Consider the following 16,307-nt stretch of genomic DNA (forward strand, 5'->3'; position numbering starts at 1 on the left):
TTTTTTATTTATAACATGAAATTTGGCAGTTGTGCACTCTATAGTATAAAGGACTTACATTTTTTTTGTATTTTATTTTGCAAAAAATATGATTCACCACAGCAATGAATATATCATAATGGGGAACTGATGATTCCCACAATTTTCCTGCAAAGTGATCCTCAGATCAAAGTCTATCACTTGAGAAAATAAAATTAATGTTTTTTTGCTCCTTCATTATTTATTGGTTTTGTAACAGATCATTAAAACAGAAAATAAAATTAATGCCTTTTTGTTCCTTCGTTACTTGTTGGTTTTGTAACAGATAATAGTTTTTCATTTTTTCTTGAGAACATAAAATAATCAACTGAAATTTTGAAGGTCCTGGATAATATCCTCGCATTTGGGCCAACAGAAATAACTGTAGAGGTCCCGAAGGACACACGCATCACATGGTAACGTCATTTCATGCTGTGATTTTCATCTTATAAAATTGAAGTAATTTTATCTATTGAAAGAAACTGTAACTGAGTGTTTCACTTGCTAACATGAAATACTGAAAAGGAAAAAACAACAACAATAAGATCATGAAAAGATAGACTGCTACTCACCATACGCAGGAGGTGTTGAGTTTCAGTCAGGCACAAGGAAAAGATTGTTATACATTTAAGTTTCAGGGCAGAAGGCCGTCTTCTGAAGTAGAAAATAGGCACACATTCACACAAGCACAAAACTCTCTCTCTCTCTCTCTCTCTCTCTCTCTCTCTCTCTCTCTCTCTCTCTCTCTCTCTCCCACTTACACACACACACACACACACACACACACACACACACACACCCACACACGCACACACAAAATCTGCTGTCTCAGGCCACTGAGGCCACACTGTAGACTGCAATTGCACCTGGTCACCTGATGGGAGAAGCCATCTGGCATGGGTGGTAGGTGTAAGGGCGAGACTGGGAAGGGTGGGGGAGGATAGCACGGCAAGGGTGGAGAGAGTGTAGTGCTGCTTGCTGGAACATGTAAGGATTGGTGGGGACAGGATAAGGCTTCTAGATGCAGTTGAGAGATTTAGGATTGCGAAGGGAGGGGGAAAGAAGTGGAAAAAGAGAAAAGTAGAGAAGAGGAAACAAGACTACCGGGTATGTCAATGGAATAGGAGGCAGTGAAGTGCTGGAGTGCGACAAGTGAACAAGTAGGTGAAGGTTGAGGCCAGGGAGGTTATGGTTCAAATGGCTCTGAGCACTATGGGACTTAACTTCAGAGGTCATCAGTCCCCTAGAACTTAGAACTACTTAAACCTAACCAACCTAAGGACATCACACACATCCACGTCCGAGGCAGGATTTGAACCTGTGACCGTAGCGGTCACGCAGTTCCAGACTGTAGCGCCTGGAACCGCTCGGCCAACCTGGCCGGCAGGGAGGTTATGGGACAGCGTGTTGCAGAGAGAGTTCCCACCTGCACAATCCAGAAAATCTGGTGTTGGTAGCAAGCATCCAGATGGCATGGACTGTGAAATATTCACCTACGCACATCACATAGTGTTGTGCAGCATGTGCAGCAACTGTGTGGTCCAGCTGTCTCTTGACCATTGTTTGTCAGTGGCCATTCATGCTGACAGACAACTTTTTATTTGCCACACCTGTGCAGAAAGCGTCACAGTGGTTGTGGCTTAGTTTGCAAACCACATGACTGACTGCCTTCACAGGTAGCCCAGCCTCTGATGGGACTGGAGACGACTGTGATCGGTCTGGAGTAGGTGGTGGTGCGTGGATGTACGGGACAGGTATTTCATCTAGGTCTACAGCAAAGACATCAGCCATGAGGCAGTGGGCTGGGAGCAGGGAAGGATAATAATACTGTGTAGGTTCGGTGGATGGTATTATACCACTGTGAGAGAGGTGGAAAGTATAGTGGGTAAGGTATTCCTCATTTCAGCACACAATAAGAGATAGTCAAAACTTGGTGAAGAATGTGATTGAGTTGCTCCAGTCCTGGGTGGTACTGAGACGGGGGGATTGCTACTTTGTGGCTGGATGGTGGGTATGTGGGAGGTGGTTGGGGACTGGAGAGACAAGGCAAAGGAGATCTGTTTCTCGACAAGGTTGGGAGAGTAATTTGAGTCTTTGAAAGTATCAGAGAGAGACCCTTGGCATATATTAATAGTTTTGCAGTATGTCACAAAAATTTGTCATCTGAGAAAAAGAGTAAACTCTGAAGTTTCTGCAGAAAATTTTCAGAAACCTGCTGTGATTCAAATTACAACTAAATGAATCTGCAATTAAAAGAAAAGTATTCATACTTAATAATAAAACTGGAAAGATTAATGTGGCTTACACTCTGGTGTAAAATATCATTCCGAGCAAGCACAAATTAGCAAACACAAACTTCTTCAGAATACAATCAAAATGCCACATCAGGTCAATAAAAAAGAATAAATTTAATTTTAGGAAACTACGTCTTCATAAAAACAATTTTAATCTCAGTGCTGAATGGCCATTTTTGCACTTGGGTGTGAAAAAAAAAAAGTGTGATGTCACAGAATGGGAAGATCAATGATTAGCTCAAAAGGAATATTATCTGCATAGATTTGTTTCAGTTTTGTAACATTAACATCACCATACGTAGTTTGTAAATATTTAAACAGAACATGATGTTAAAATACAATTTATGGATCTTCAGGACCTTCACCATCATTCCATTGGCCCAAATGACAACTTCTGCCCTGTTCCCATTCATCATGTGTTTGATGATACAGAAAAGCATATGTGGTCTATTCAGAAAAAACATGTTACTGTTATAAATTATGTCCACCGTATGGAGTGCTATTTAAAAACTGAATTAACTTGGCCTTTCTTTAAATACTGTTGGTTGAGTCTGTTTCTTTTATAAGTTTAATCACTTACAATTTCAATTATGTCAAAAGTACATTACTGAGAAACCTCGAAATTTTGATTATTTATCTTGTGATCTCAAGAAAAAAATTAAATATAATTATTTGCTATAAAAACAAAAAATAACAAAAATAAATTAATTATATTTTCTCATGTAGTAGACAATGATTTTAGAATCATTTCACAAATAAAAAATTTGAGGAATATCCCTTCCTCTTTGTTTCATATTTGATATAATGGTAAACTGTATTTTTTACAAAATGAAATACAAAAGTAAAGTGTAAATTTTTTTCCAGTCTTCGTGGTTTTACTTAAAAGTATGAGCTTTTTCCCTACACTTCTTATACCGTGCAGTACACAACCTGCATATTTCACTTTATTTGGATGATAAATAAAAAAAAAGAAAATTTATTTTTAAAAGGCATCAAATGTTATTTTGTGCCATAACAATGTTAAAAGCAACAAAGCTATCAAATTTTGAAGTTGCATAAAATAGAAAATGAGAGAGAGGAAATGTTAAAATTCGATATGACTGTTAATCATATCCAGAGGGAGAATAAATAAGCAAGGTTTCATCAAAATCTAAAATAGTGTGTGAAAAACTGCTTTTTTTCTCGTTGGACTAACATACAACATATAGGCAATAGTGAACTCTCAGGGTGCTTCCAGTACAGCTACCACAAGATAGGCCATGACTCGTGCACATGAAAAATGTCAACTCAAATGACAGTACAGGAAACACAATAACACTTTAAAGAGCATGTATTTCCATAACTACCCATTTTTCCACAATAAAATATTTTCAGTTCATTAGCACATTATTTCATCACGAAATCCCAATTTCCATTTACCACTGTTAATAGTAGAATTTATTACTGTTGCTCAATTTTCATTTAACAATGGAAAATCCAGGATGGAATAATGAGAATGTTATGGAAAGGATACTTGCCACACACAACATAGTGGAGATGCTGAGGAAAAGCAAATTGGGTGGTGTGGGTAACGATGAGGCGGGGCAGAGAGGGGGACAGATAGCAGGATAGGAGTGGTGGGCAGTAAAGTACCGCTTGTGGGAGCATACAGGAGGCCAGGAAGGTTATGGGAATGTAGCAAATATTGTCGGGAGAGTTCACACCTGCGCAATTCAGGAAAGCTGGTGTTGGTAGGAAGGATTCAGATGGCACAGGCTATGAAGCAGTGTTGCACACTGTGCTCAGCAACTGGCTTGTCCAGATGTTTCTCGGACACAGTTTGTCGGTGGCCATTCACATGGACAAACGGCTTGTTGGCTGTCATGCCCATGTAGAATGCAGAACAGTGGTTGCAGCTTATCTCATAGATCACATGACTGGTTTCACAGACAGCCCTTCCTTTGATGGGATAGGTGATGTTTGTGACAGGACTAGGGAAGGTGACAGCAGGAGAGTGTGTGGGACAGGTCTATTACAGGGATCTGAGTCAAGGCGCAAGGTGTTGGTAGCAGGAGATGTGGGGATGAGTACCACTGTGGGAGGGGTGGGAAGGGTAGTGATCAGAACATTCCTCATTTCAGGTCATGATGAAAGGTACTCGAAACTCTGGGGGAGAATATGTCCTGGGTGGTACTGAGTCACAAGGGGAATGCTCCTCTGTGGTCAGACAGTGGGACTTTGGGTGTATTTGGGTGACTGGAGAGATAAGGCATGGAAGATCTGTTTTTGTACAAGGCTGAGAGGGTAATTATGGTCCGTGAAGGCCCCCAGTGAGACCGTTGGTATATTTTGAAAAGGACTGCTCCTCACCACCACAGATGTGACGGCCACAGGTGGCTGAGCTGTGTGGTAGGTACTTCTTGGTATGGAATAGGTGGCTGCTGTCAAAGTGGAGGAATTGTTGGTGGTTGGTAGATTTGATATGGATGGAGGTACTGATCTAGCCATCTCTTTGGTGGAGATTAACATTGAGGAAGGTGATTTGTTGGGTTGAGGAGGACCAGATGAAGTGAATGGGGGAGGAAGTGTTGAGGTTCTGGAGGAATGTGGATATCCATATAACAAAGATGTCATCAGTGAATCAGAACCAGGTAAGAGTTTTGGGATACTGGGTGGTTAGAAAGGGTTCCTCTAGACGGATCATGATTAGGGTGGCACAGGATTGTGCCATGTGGTTGCCCATAGCCATACCCAAGATTAGTTTGTAAGTGATGCCTTCAAAGAAGAAATAATTGAGGGTGACAATATACTTGACTTTGGCAGATTAGGAAGAAGGTTGTAGGTTTGGAATCCATTGGATGTTGGTAAAAATAGTGTCCAATGGCAGCAAGGCCATGGGCATTAGGGATGTAAGTGTAAGGGGAGGTGGCATTAATAGTGACAAGCAGGCCACCATATGATCAAGGAACAGGAACTGTGGAGAGCTGGTGGGGGAAATGGTTGGTATCTTTTATATAGGGGGGCAGGTTGCAGGTAATAGGCTGAAGGTATTGGTCTACAGGAGCAGAAATTTTCTCATTGGGGGGCACAGTAACCAGCAACAATGGGGCATCTGGATGGTTTTTAGGAAGCATGTAGAATATAGGAGTGCAGGGAGTGGTAGGTGTGAGGAGAGAAATGGACTCTGGGGAGAGGTTTTGGGATGGGCCTAAGGTTTTGAGGAGAGACTGGAGATCCTGCTAGATTTCTAGAATAGGGTTACTGCGGCAGGGTTTGTAGGTGGATGAATCTTGCAGCTGGCAGAGCCATTCAAAATGACAGTGATGCTAGCTTTGTTGGCAGGTAGGATTATAAAGTCAGGATCACTTTTTGGGTGGTGGACTGTGGTTCTTTCTGCAGAAGTAAGTCAGGCAGGGTTCAACATCGGTCTTTGGTTGAGAATGGTAGGGTTGGTGGTGAAAAACTGTTTCCACTACAGGGACTAGGAGGCAGAAAGAAGGTCTTTAACAAGTCCTGCATGACTGAATTAGGGAGCAGGGCAAAAGTTGACCCAGTCTATGGGACAGATGCTTTTGGAGGAAAGGTCTTTTTAGATTCTGGATTCTGCATTGTTGCAGGAGGAAGATTTTGAGGTTGGGGCAAATGTAGTAGGTCTGCAAGTCAGGGTTTGTCAGCTATGGGGGATGTGAGGGAGGTTTGGAGGTTGTTGTAGAGGTGATGGATAATAGTAGTCCAAAGTGGGAGTAGAAAGTGAATATGGTGGAGAGTTTTTTGATGTGGCATTGTGCACGTAACTCTAGTTCCGGGAGGGCGAGAGTTTCACTGGGTGATATGAGATCCAGGAATTTAGAATTGCATAGTAGTAGAATTTCATGGATGGAGGGGAGGTACTGCAAGGAAGTTTGGCCCTGACTGATATGGTTTTGCAGGACGATGTTGGTGAGGATTAAGGACTCGAAGAATCTGAACAGATGGAGTTCACTGTGGAAGGAGGGGTTGCAGCTGGTGATGGGTAATTTGATGGTAAGACCAGAGAGAGGGGGGGGTGCAGAGGGGGGGGGATTCCATGAGCCAACCAACCAACAATGCAAGAACAGTATGTGAGACTGGGTTCTGGCTAGGAACAGGGAAACTTTTTGTATTGACACAGATGGGAGGAGTAGGGTTTCCTGGTGGAGGATAAAAATGCGAAAAATATGTAAATAAAATAGAAATAAGTCCACAAAATTCGCAAAAATACACCAAAAACATGGCAAAAATTATGAAAAGGGTTAAGTAGGTGAAGTATGGGAAAACCAGATGAAATCTGAGGGAGTGAGCCAATAGTGAACGGCAAAAACCAACTGAAATTAATATGAAAACATCTTGAATTAAAGAAAAAAATATATAAAAAGATTGTAATGTGGGTTGCTGGTCTGTTAGTGGATGAGTGTGAAGAAGGGAGTTGGCACCTGTGACCAGACTACATGAAGTTAGTATGTGCGGAAACTGGAATAGAGAGGAGAAGGAGTGTGGGTGTGGGGGAGGGGTTGGTAGGGTGGGATACAACTTCATATGCCACAGGAAGGCACAGAAAATAATACCCAAAAATACAAAAGTGTGTCGCAATAAGAGTGATCAATTTGATGGTCTAGGACACGAGATGCTGCACCAACATTAAGAGTGGTCCTGTAGCAATCCGTTGCACATAGCCGAGATGGTTAACACACTGTGGCTCATAAGTAGAGTGTATAGTGCGGTTTGGTAGGTGGTAGGAGAAAAAAGGACAGACACTGAGTACAGTCATGTATTGAAAAATAGTTACAAAGGGAAACAGCATTGGGTTACAAGTTGGAAGAAAAGCCACAAGGCAAAATCAAACAATGGAAAATCCAGTACAGAATAATGAAAATGTTATGAAAAGGATAGTTGCTACCCACCTTATAGTGAAGACACTCAGTCGCTGATAGGCACAACGAAAAGACTGTCAAACAAAGCTTTCGGCAAAACAGGCCTTTATCAGAATTAGACAAAACACACACACACACACACACACACACACACACACACACACACATGACCACACTCTCTGGCTGCCAAGACCAGGCTGCAAGCAGCAGTGCATGATAGGAGAAACTAACAGGGTGATGGGGGTAAGGAGGAGGCTGGGGCAGGGAGGTTGAGGGATAAGAGGCCAGGGGTGGGGGACAGTACAGTACTGCTTGTGGGAGCATGCAGGAACGAGGTGGGGAGAGGGTAGCGCAGCTAGATGCAGTAGGGAGGTTAGATGGTGGGTAGAAGGGGGTTGTGAAAAAGGAGAGATGTAAAAAGACTGTGGGTGCGTTGGTGGAATAGAAGGCTGTGTAGGCTGGAATGGGAACAGGGTAGGGGATAGGTGGATACGAGACAATGACTAACAAAGGTTGAGACCTGGAGGGGTTATGGAAATGTAGATTATACTGTAAGGAGGGTTCCCACATGTGCAATTCAGAAAAGCTGGTGTTGGCGGGAAGGGTCTATTCTAGATGGCACAGGCTGTGAAGCAGTCATTGAAAAAAACATCATGCTGGGCAGCGTGTCCAGCAACTGGATTGTCCAGCTGTTTCTTGGACACAGTTTGTTGGTGGCCTTTCATGTGTACAGACAGCTCGTTGGTTGTTAAGCTCACATAGAATGCAGCACAGTGGTTCCAGATGTGGTTGTAGATCACATGGCTGGTCTTGTATGTAGCCCTGTGTTTCATGGGACAGGTGCTGTTGAGACTGGACTGGAGTAGGTGGCGGTAGGAGGATGTCTGGGACAGCATGTAGGCCTATTACAGAGATATGGGCCATGAGGCAAGGGGTTGGGAGCAAGGGATTGTGTAGGGATGGACACGGATATTGTGTAGGTTCGGTGGGCGGCAGAATACCACTGTGGGACGGGTGGGAAGGACAGTGTGTAGGATATTCTGTATCTCATGGCACAATGAGAGGCAGTCGAAACCCAGGCAGAGAATGTGAGTCAGTTGCTCCAGTCCTGGGTAGCGCTGAATTATGAGGGGAATGCTCCTCTGTGGTTCAAATGGCTCTGAGCACTATGGGACTTAACTTCTGAGGTCATCAGTCCCCTGGAACTTAGAACTACTTAAACCTAATTAACCTTCCTAATTAACCTAAGGACATCACACACATCCATGCCCGAGGCAGCATTCGAACCTGCGACCGTAGCGGTCGCACGGTTCCAGACTGTTGCACCTAGAACCACTCGGCCACCCCGGCCGGCACTCCTCTGTGCCCGGATGGTGAGACTCTGGGGGGTGGTAGGTGACTGTAGAGATAAAGTATGAAAAATCCATTTTTGTACAAGGTTGGGGGAAGGGGGGTGGGGGGGGGGGGGTGTATTACAGTCTGGGAAGGCCTCAGCCTTGGTATATTTCGAGAGAGACTGCTACTCACAACAGATGCAGCATCTGCCAGCTGTCAGAGTCATCCACCCACAAACCCTGCCACCGTGACCTCATTCCAGAAATCCATCAGGATATCCAGTATCTCCTTAAATCATAAGGTCCATCCCAGAACCTCTTCGTGAATCCATCTTTCTCCTCACCCTACCATCCCCCGCAATCCTTCCTTCCACATGCTTCCTGAAGTGCAGGAACCCACAGCACCTCATTGTGGCTGATTAATGCGCCTGCACTGAGAGAACCTCAGCTAGTGTAAACTAACATTTTTAGCCTATTACCTGCAACCTACACTCCTATTTAAAAATACCAACCATTTCCCCCACCGACTCCCCACATTTCCTGTTCCTTTACCACATGGTGCCCTGCTCGTCACTATTAATGCCAGCTACCTTTACACTAACATCCCTATTGTCCATGGGCTTGCTGCTACTGAACACTACCTCTCCCAATGTCTGACGGATTCCAAACCTACAGCCTGCTTCCGAGACGCCCTGATCAACTATATCCTCACCCACAACACCTTCTCCTTTGCAGGCCTCACCTACAAACAAATCCAGGGTATAACTATGGGCAACCATATAGTGCCATCCTATTCATGGTCCATCTAGAGCAATCATTACTAGCTACCCATAATCCCAAAACCCTTAACTGTTTCAGATTCATTGTTGACATCTTCATGATCTGGATCAAGGGTGAAGACACCCTATATATATTCCTCCAGAATTCAACACCTTCTCCCTTATTCACTTCACCTGGTTCCCAAGAAGCCAAATTCCTCAATGTTAACCTCCACCTCAAAGATGGATGCATCAGTACCTACATCCATACCAAACGTATCAACTGTATCCATAGCTGTTCTATCTGTAGTGACAAGCAGTCTCTTTCAAAACATACCAAGGGTCTCACTGAAGCCTTCACACACTGTAATTGCCCTAACAACCTTGTACAGAAACAGATTTCCCACGCCTTATCTCTCCACACACCCACCATCTCCCCAAGTCCCACTGTCTGGTCACATAGGAGCATTCCCCCATGACTCAATACCACCCAGGATTGAAGCAACTGAAATGAAGAATGTCCTATTCACTATCCTTACCACCCCTCCACAGTGATATTCTCCTGCCCACTGAACCTACACAACATCCTTGTCCATCCCTGCACAACTCCAGCTCCCAATCTCTTACCTCATGGTCCCTATCCTTCTAATAGCCCTATATGCAAGACCTGTCCCATACATCCTCCCACCACCACCTACTCTGGTCCGGTCACAATCATCACCTATCCCTTGAAAGGCAGGGCTACCTGTGAAACTAGACATGTGACCTACAAGCTAAGCTGCAACCACTGTGCTGCATTCTGTGTGGGCATGTCAACCAACACACTGTCTGTCCACATGAATGGCCATTGACAAACTGCGACCAAGAAAGAACTGGACAACCCAGTTACTGAGCACGTTGCCCAACACAACATTCTTCACTTCAATGACTGCTTCACAACCTGTGCCATCTGGAACCTTCACAACAACACCAGATTTCCTGAATTGCACAGGTATGAACTCTCCCTACAATATATCCTATATTTCCATAATCCTCCTGGTCTCAACCTTTGTTAGCCATTGTTCTTTACCCACTTCCCTGTTCCCATTCCAGCACTACACAGCCCTCTATTCCGCCAGTGCACCCACAGACTTTTTACTTCTCTCCTTTTCCACTGCCCCCCCCCCCCCCCCCTCTGTCCACCATGTAACTTCATACTGCATCTGGCTGCCCTACCTTCTCCCACTTCGTCCCTGTACACTGCCACATTCAGCATTTTACGGTCCCTCACCCGTACCCTGCTATCCGTACTTCCCCGCCCGAGCCTCCTCTTTACTCCCACCACCCAGTTTGCTTCACCCGTCATGCGCTGCTGCTTGCAATCTGGCCTCAGCAGCCAGAGACTGTGGTCATGTGTCAGTTGCGCGCGCGTGCGTGTGTGTGTGTGTGTGTGTGTGTGTGTGTGTGTGTGTGTGTGTGTGTTTTTTTGATTGATTTTCTCACACAGGCAGCATTTCTGGATGGCCAGCAACATAATCACTGAAAAAACTAAATACATTTTAAGCCATCTACATGCCAAAATAGCCTTGTAGTTTTTGTACCACTTCTATCCTCCCATCCACTTCCCTCTCAAATGGTCCAAAAGAAAAATTACTCTTGGTGAACAGCCATGTGAGCTCACATTACTCTGACTAAGTTATTTTATGAGGTATGCATAGCAGGAATAAAGTGTTGTCTGACTCTTCTTGGAATATCTACTCTCAGAACCTTAGTGGTACCTCTTTGTGATCTATTGTGTGTCTCTTGCAGCATCTGCCACTACATTCGCATGTACATGAGAAGGCTGGTGGTGACGCAAAGTGCACTAAGAAGTGTACCACATGCTGCATCAAAGAATAATGTATTCTGCCCATGTCTTCTGTGTATGTATTTCATGGCATTTGTAGAATATTTAGTGCTGGTTTTTGTTAGACTAAGCATGATGAGGGTATTTCACCACTGTAGCATTAATTGGCAGCATAAAGGAAACTCGTGAAGCATTGCAGTAACAAGTGACAGCGATAGCTTTCCAAGCATATAAATTTTTCTAGGGAAGGTCAGTAGCAGATACAGTGACCCAGTGTGGTTCTTAGCCCAGCACTGCCAGCTACCAGGGAGAGATAGCACACTGGCAATGCCACAGGGTGTTCTCTATTTCTCTCTGTACAGAAAGCATCACACAACTGCCTTCTTACATGCACACAAGCTGAAGAGTTGGACAAACATTTCTGAAACTCTCTCACACTTCTACCTTCAATTTAGATAACACATAATGTAGTAGATGTACTGGAAAATGCAACTGCTATGAAATACTCTGTCCTTTTTAGGCTCATCCCTATCCCCTGTAATGATCACATCTGGTGATGGTCAATACTGACAAGACAGTATCTATAATCCCCCAAATGACAGTTTTGTAAGCTACCTCCTTCACAAGTGCTTATATTTTCTTTGGACTCTTCAAATGAATCTCATTCTGGGGTTATTCCGTTTTAAAATGCCATGGATACACACTTCTAAGTATTTAATACCCGTTACTGTTTCTATTATGAAAAGGATAGACTGCTACTTACCATATGGTGGAGATGTTAAGCCACAGACAGGCACAATAAAAAGACTGATAACCAAGTATGTAAAGTGTGTGTGTGTGTGTGTGTGTGTGTGTGTGTGTGTGTGTTTTTTTTTTTTTACCTACTTTAGAAGAAAACTTTTTGGCTGAAAGTTTACTTGTTTAGCAGTCTTTTTGTTGTGCCTGTCTACGACTCAACATCTTCATTATTTACACACAATATGTTACATTTTTTGAGCTGAATGTCAACTGCTTGGTCCTGTATCAAGTGTTGAACATCTACATGTCTTCCTACGCTCCACTACAATTTTCTAGCACTGAAACCTGCTTATATCCAATAGCACTAACAGCAAACAGTCTTCTAGAGCTTCTGACATTATCATTCAGGTTACATCAAGTAGCAAGTCATAAATCACAGCCACACATTCCATAAGGCTGAATTCTTTTCAATAGGTGACAGAGCAGAACTATGTCAAACACCTTAAGGAAGAAAAGAAACATAGTCCCACTGAATTAACAATCTATGTTGAGGTCTAAGGAGGAGAAAAGTGCTAACATGCAAGCATAAAACTTGTTCCATAATTCTACAGAGATGTGGTCATCAATCTAAGCCTATAGTTTTGCATACCTGATTAGTGGCCCTTCATGAAAGTTGGCCTTTCTCCAATTATTTTTTAGTTCTGGTGAAATGTGAGTAATTGCTGATACAAACAGTGTGTATTCCTCTTCACAATCAATATAGAATCATACAGGTACCCCAACAACTCTAGCAACATGTTCAATTGTGTGTGTGTTAGCTCAGTATGACATCATGTGAAAGTTAAGCATTGTTTTTTGTTTCGATTACGTGCCTATCAACCACTCAATGCCTCAATTATACAGCGTGCTGTTACCTTTACTTCTACTATTTACCACATTATCTGTCATTTGAGCACTTACGCTAAGATGGAGACGAGGAAACAAGATAATTCTCAATAACTTTCACAAGCTAGAATTCAATACTTTGCTCTATCTGTATCATTAATTGGTTATTCTTTTTCCTCCTTATATGCAAACATAAACGAACAAACAAAATCACACTTCAGAAATCAAGCTATTGTCTTAGGTAACAGCTTGCATATTTTATAAACTTTTAAAAATCTGTATTGCTCACAGCTTAATTTATGGAATGAATATCCAGCTCTCTATTGGGAACATCTCATTTAATAACATGATTAATTAAAATTTCTGTTCAGTGCCAAGAAGCTACTGACCAAACTTTATGGTGTTATGTAACTACTTTGGATCAATCTACATTTATGAAACCACTTGTCTGCTTTAACCTATGACATAATTGTGTTATGGTGTGTGACATCTTGGTGGCGCTGCATACATATTTGAAAGGGATCAGGTTTGCAAAAAGCATGTTAGGGTATGCAGTGGTGCTCATTATGTGAGATGGTTATGTTTCTAAATTTATTGTGAGTACTGTAAGTGATTAACTGGATTTCTTGAGCTTTGTTTATGCGAATGATATTGGTTTTTGTTAGTTACAGATACAATGACAAAGTTTGATGAGTAGGTCCCGGTACGCCGCAATAGGGGAGAACATGACAATCATGACTAAATTCCTACACTTCTTTGGTTTAATTGTTGAGTGTGTGAAGTGTAACACTTGTGGAGAAAGTATGACATTGACCACAGCTGCTGCATCTCGCATAATGGATCAGAACATGTGGTTTTTATCTGTGGTACAATGTAGGGCATTCTATCCAGAAAGGTTTCTTTTTTGAGAAATCTAGGTTAGCCATTTGAGAGATTGTGTTGTATTTTTATTATCACTAGATTGCTAGACTTGCGTGTCAGCTGACTGGTTGCAAGAACATATTTCTGTTCTTTTTTTGTTGTTGCTGTCCATATTTGTTGTATGTATGGTATGTATGTGTGTGCATGTACATACGTGCATAACTGTGTATTCTTGTATACTGGAACTGGTGTTTTATGACATTTGGATTGTGGTTGTAGATATGATGGAGTTAGTTATATGTAGACTGCTAAGGTTAGGTTTTCCATAATAGTTGCATGACAAGTTTTGATTTTGTGGTACCACACACATTGTTTTAGTTGTATATGTAAAGTATCAGATACCAAAATTGTTGAGCTGAATGTGATTTTCTATCATAGATTTCGTTTGTGCTATATTGGTCAGGTGAAATTTCTGGTACTGGGTTTTGGCGCTATTTGTGTGTGTTTTGGTATCATGCCCTTCATAGATGGGCTATATAGCTCAAGCGAAATATCTAATACCAGCTTTTTCAGTTTTTTTTTTTTTTTTTTTTTTTTTTTTAAGGTACTGTGTACTGTTCATTACGGAGGACTTGATTTTTGCTTCAGTAATTTGTTTTGGTATGTCTTCATTATTGGAATTGTCTTATATTTAGTTTGTCCCCATCCAAACCCCTCTAATTCCTGTGGTTGTTGCATTAGTTATGTATTATTTCTGCACTACAATATTTTTTGTACTATTTGTGTCTGTCCGTATGTGTAATGAGTGACATCAAGATCGCCATATTACATAAGCTTGACACAGGAGTATGCGTCATCCTGATGATCTGATGGTACAAAGCTAACAGGTGATATCCCAAGTCTCCTGTTTTGTCACTATTTAACATGACAAAATCATAATGTGATGTAGGCAGCTAAATACTGAATAGTGTAAAGAGAAATTGATTCTTTTTTGACACTGTCATATAACTAAAGTAAGATTTCCTTACAAGAGATATTCATATCTTTCGAGGCATTGTGCTGCTGTTCTCCCAATTATTGGTGCAATAGTCCTCCACTGAGTGGGCATTAGCTTTGCTAAATGTAACAGCTTTTCATCTTCTTCTCGGCTCCATTCAGTCTTTTTTATGCTTGGGTCAAGCCACTCATACCACCGAGCCTTACACTGTTTCGCCGATTTTCTGTGCAACAGTGATGCAATACGAGACCACTGGTTTTTCCCATATTTCATAACCGCTGCTTTCAGAATCTCATCCTACAAGAAAAAATGTAAGATTAGCAAATATTAATTTGTCATTTAATATAGTTCAAATCTACTACATAGTTAAACATACTACCCAGCTTTACAAACAACACAGTTTCCAAAAGTAGTAGTCAACAATGGTTTACAGGATCACAAGCTTTGCAGGATCACAAGCTCACTTTCTAAAGCGGCGCACAGGATGTTTTGCATGTGTCAACACATCAAATTTTCAACGATTTATCCCTAATTACTGATCACATTAACAAAATATATTTGCTGTATCGCCAGTGTTATGTTCAAAAGTCACTCTACAGAAGATGTAATTTTTATAACCCATTACTCATTAACTTTCATTCTAAGACAAGTAAAGTGAACAGTTACAGGAACTGTAGGCCTACTGCTTATTACCTAAAGATATGTCCACCCACTGACGTGTTACTATTTTATTACCATTTATAAATTTATCTCAAGAACGATGTAAAGAAGTGCCCTTCCACTTATTATTCTGTCAATATCATATTTATACAAAAACAAATTTAACTTTGCTCACATTTGAACACACTTCATAGCAGTGTGACTGTAGCCCACAGGGTGCTGAAGTTAGCAATGTCTGAGTTCATTAACATGCTGAGTTCGTTGAAAATTTGAAGTGCAACTACGCTGACAATAGAAGGAAACATTTCTCACTCACCTTCTTCCTTGGCACTGGAACAAAGGAAGATTAAGGTTTAACATCCCACCGATGTTAAAGCCTTTCAAGATGGAGCACAAATTGAGACTGAGGAAGTAAATAAGCAGTGCCCTTTTTTAAAGAAACCACCCCAGCATTTTCCTTAAGATATTTAGGAACAAATGGAAAACTTAAATTTTGATAGCTAGAGGACGATTTGACTAACACTCTTCAAATATGAGCCCAATGTCTTCTTCCTGGATGACTTAGTCAAACACAAAAAAATATGTTTTGGAAACAAGTGTCATATGTCCTTGGCCATTACAATAGCCTTTCACCATAACACTCACTCTCTCTCTCTCTCTCTCTCTCTCTCTCTCTCTCTCTCCTGCTATCATACCAGGGAGTGTAGACAACTATTTTCCAACCCCACAATCGAGAATGGTTATCATCTGGTGGCATATCTGTGTTTTGTCTTTCTGCTTCCATCAACATTACAAGTATACGGCTGGCTCACTTATGATTCTCACCCACACTTTGTACTGATTGCCTTCAACGAATTTCCAACAACTGATCTCCTTGCTTCGGAGAACAGTTTATCCTTATTATATAAGTTTAGTAATCAACAAGAGGAAATAACGTTGAAAATTTCTTATTTCTATCAGGCAATTTCTCCCATACATTACAGCTTAAAACAACCCACCACCATGCTCTTAATCCCCTTGTGCTCTTGAGATGACATAACTCATTTCAGCGCCCTGCTTCTCTTTCTGG

At 41.8% G+C, this 16,307-nt stretch overlaps 1 protein-coding gene across 1 annotated transcript in view; it reads right to left on the reverse strand.

Moving 5' to 3' along the window:
* LOC124591012 (cell division cycle 5-like protein) overlaps window positions 1–16,307 on the reverse strand; it is a 97,412-nt gene that overhangs the window by 73,760 nt on the left and 7,345 nt on the right. Inside the window, exon 2 of the mRNA XM_047131739.1 lies at window positions 14,610–14,875. Coding sequence (XP_046987695.1) covers window positions 14,610–14,875 — 266 coding nt within the window. The remainder of the gene's footprint in view (window positions 1–14,609; window positions 14,876–16,307) is intronic.

The sequence above is a fragment of the Schistocerca americana genome, chromosome 1, assembly GCF_021461395.2.
Source record: "Schistocerca americana isolate TAMUIC-IGC-003095 chromosome 1, iqSchAmer2.1, whole genome shotgun sequence".
Taxonomy (NCBI): Eukaryota; Metazoa; Arthropoda; class Insecta; order Orthoptera; family Acrididae; genus Schistocerca; species Schistocerca americana.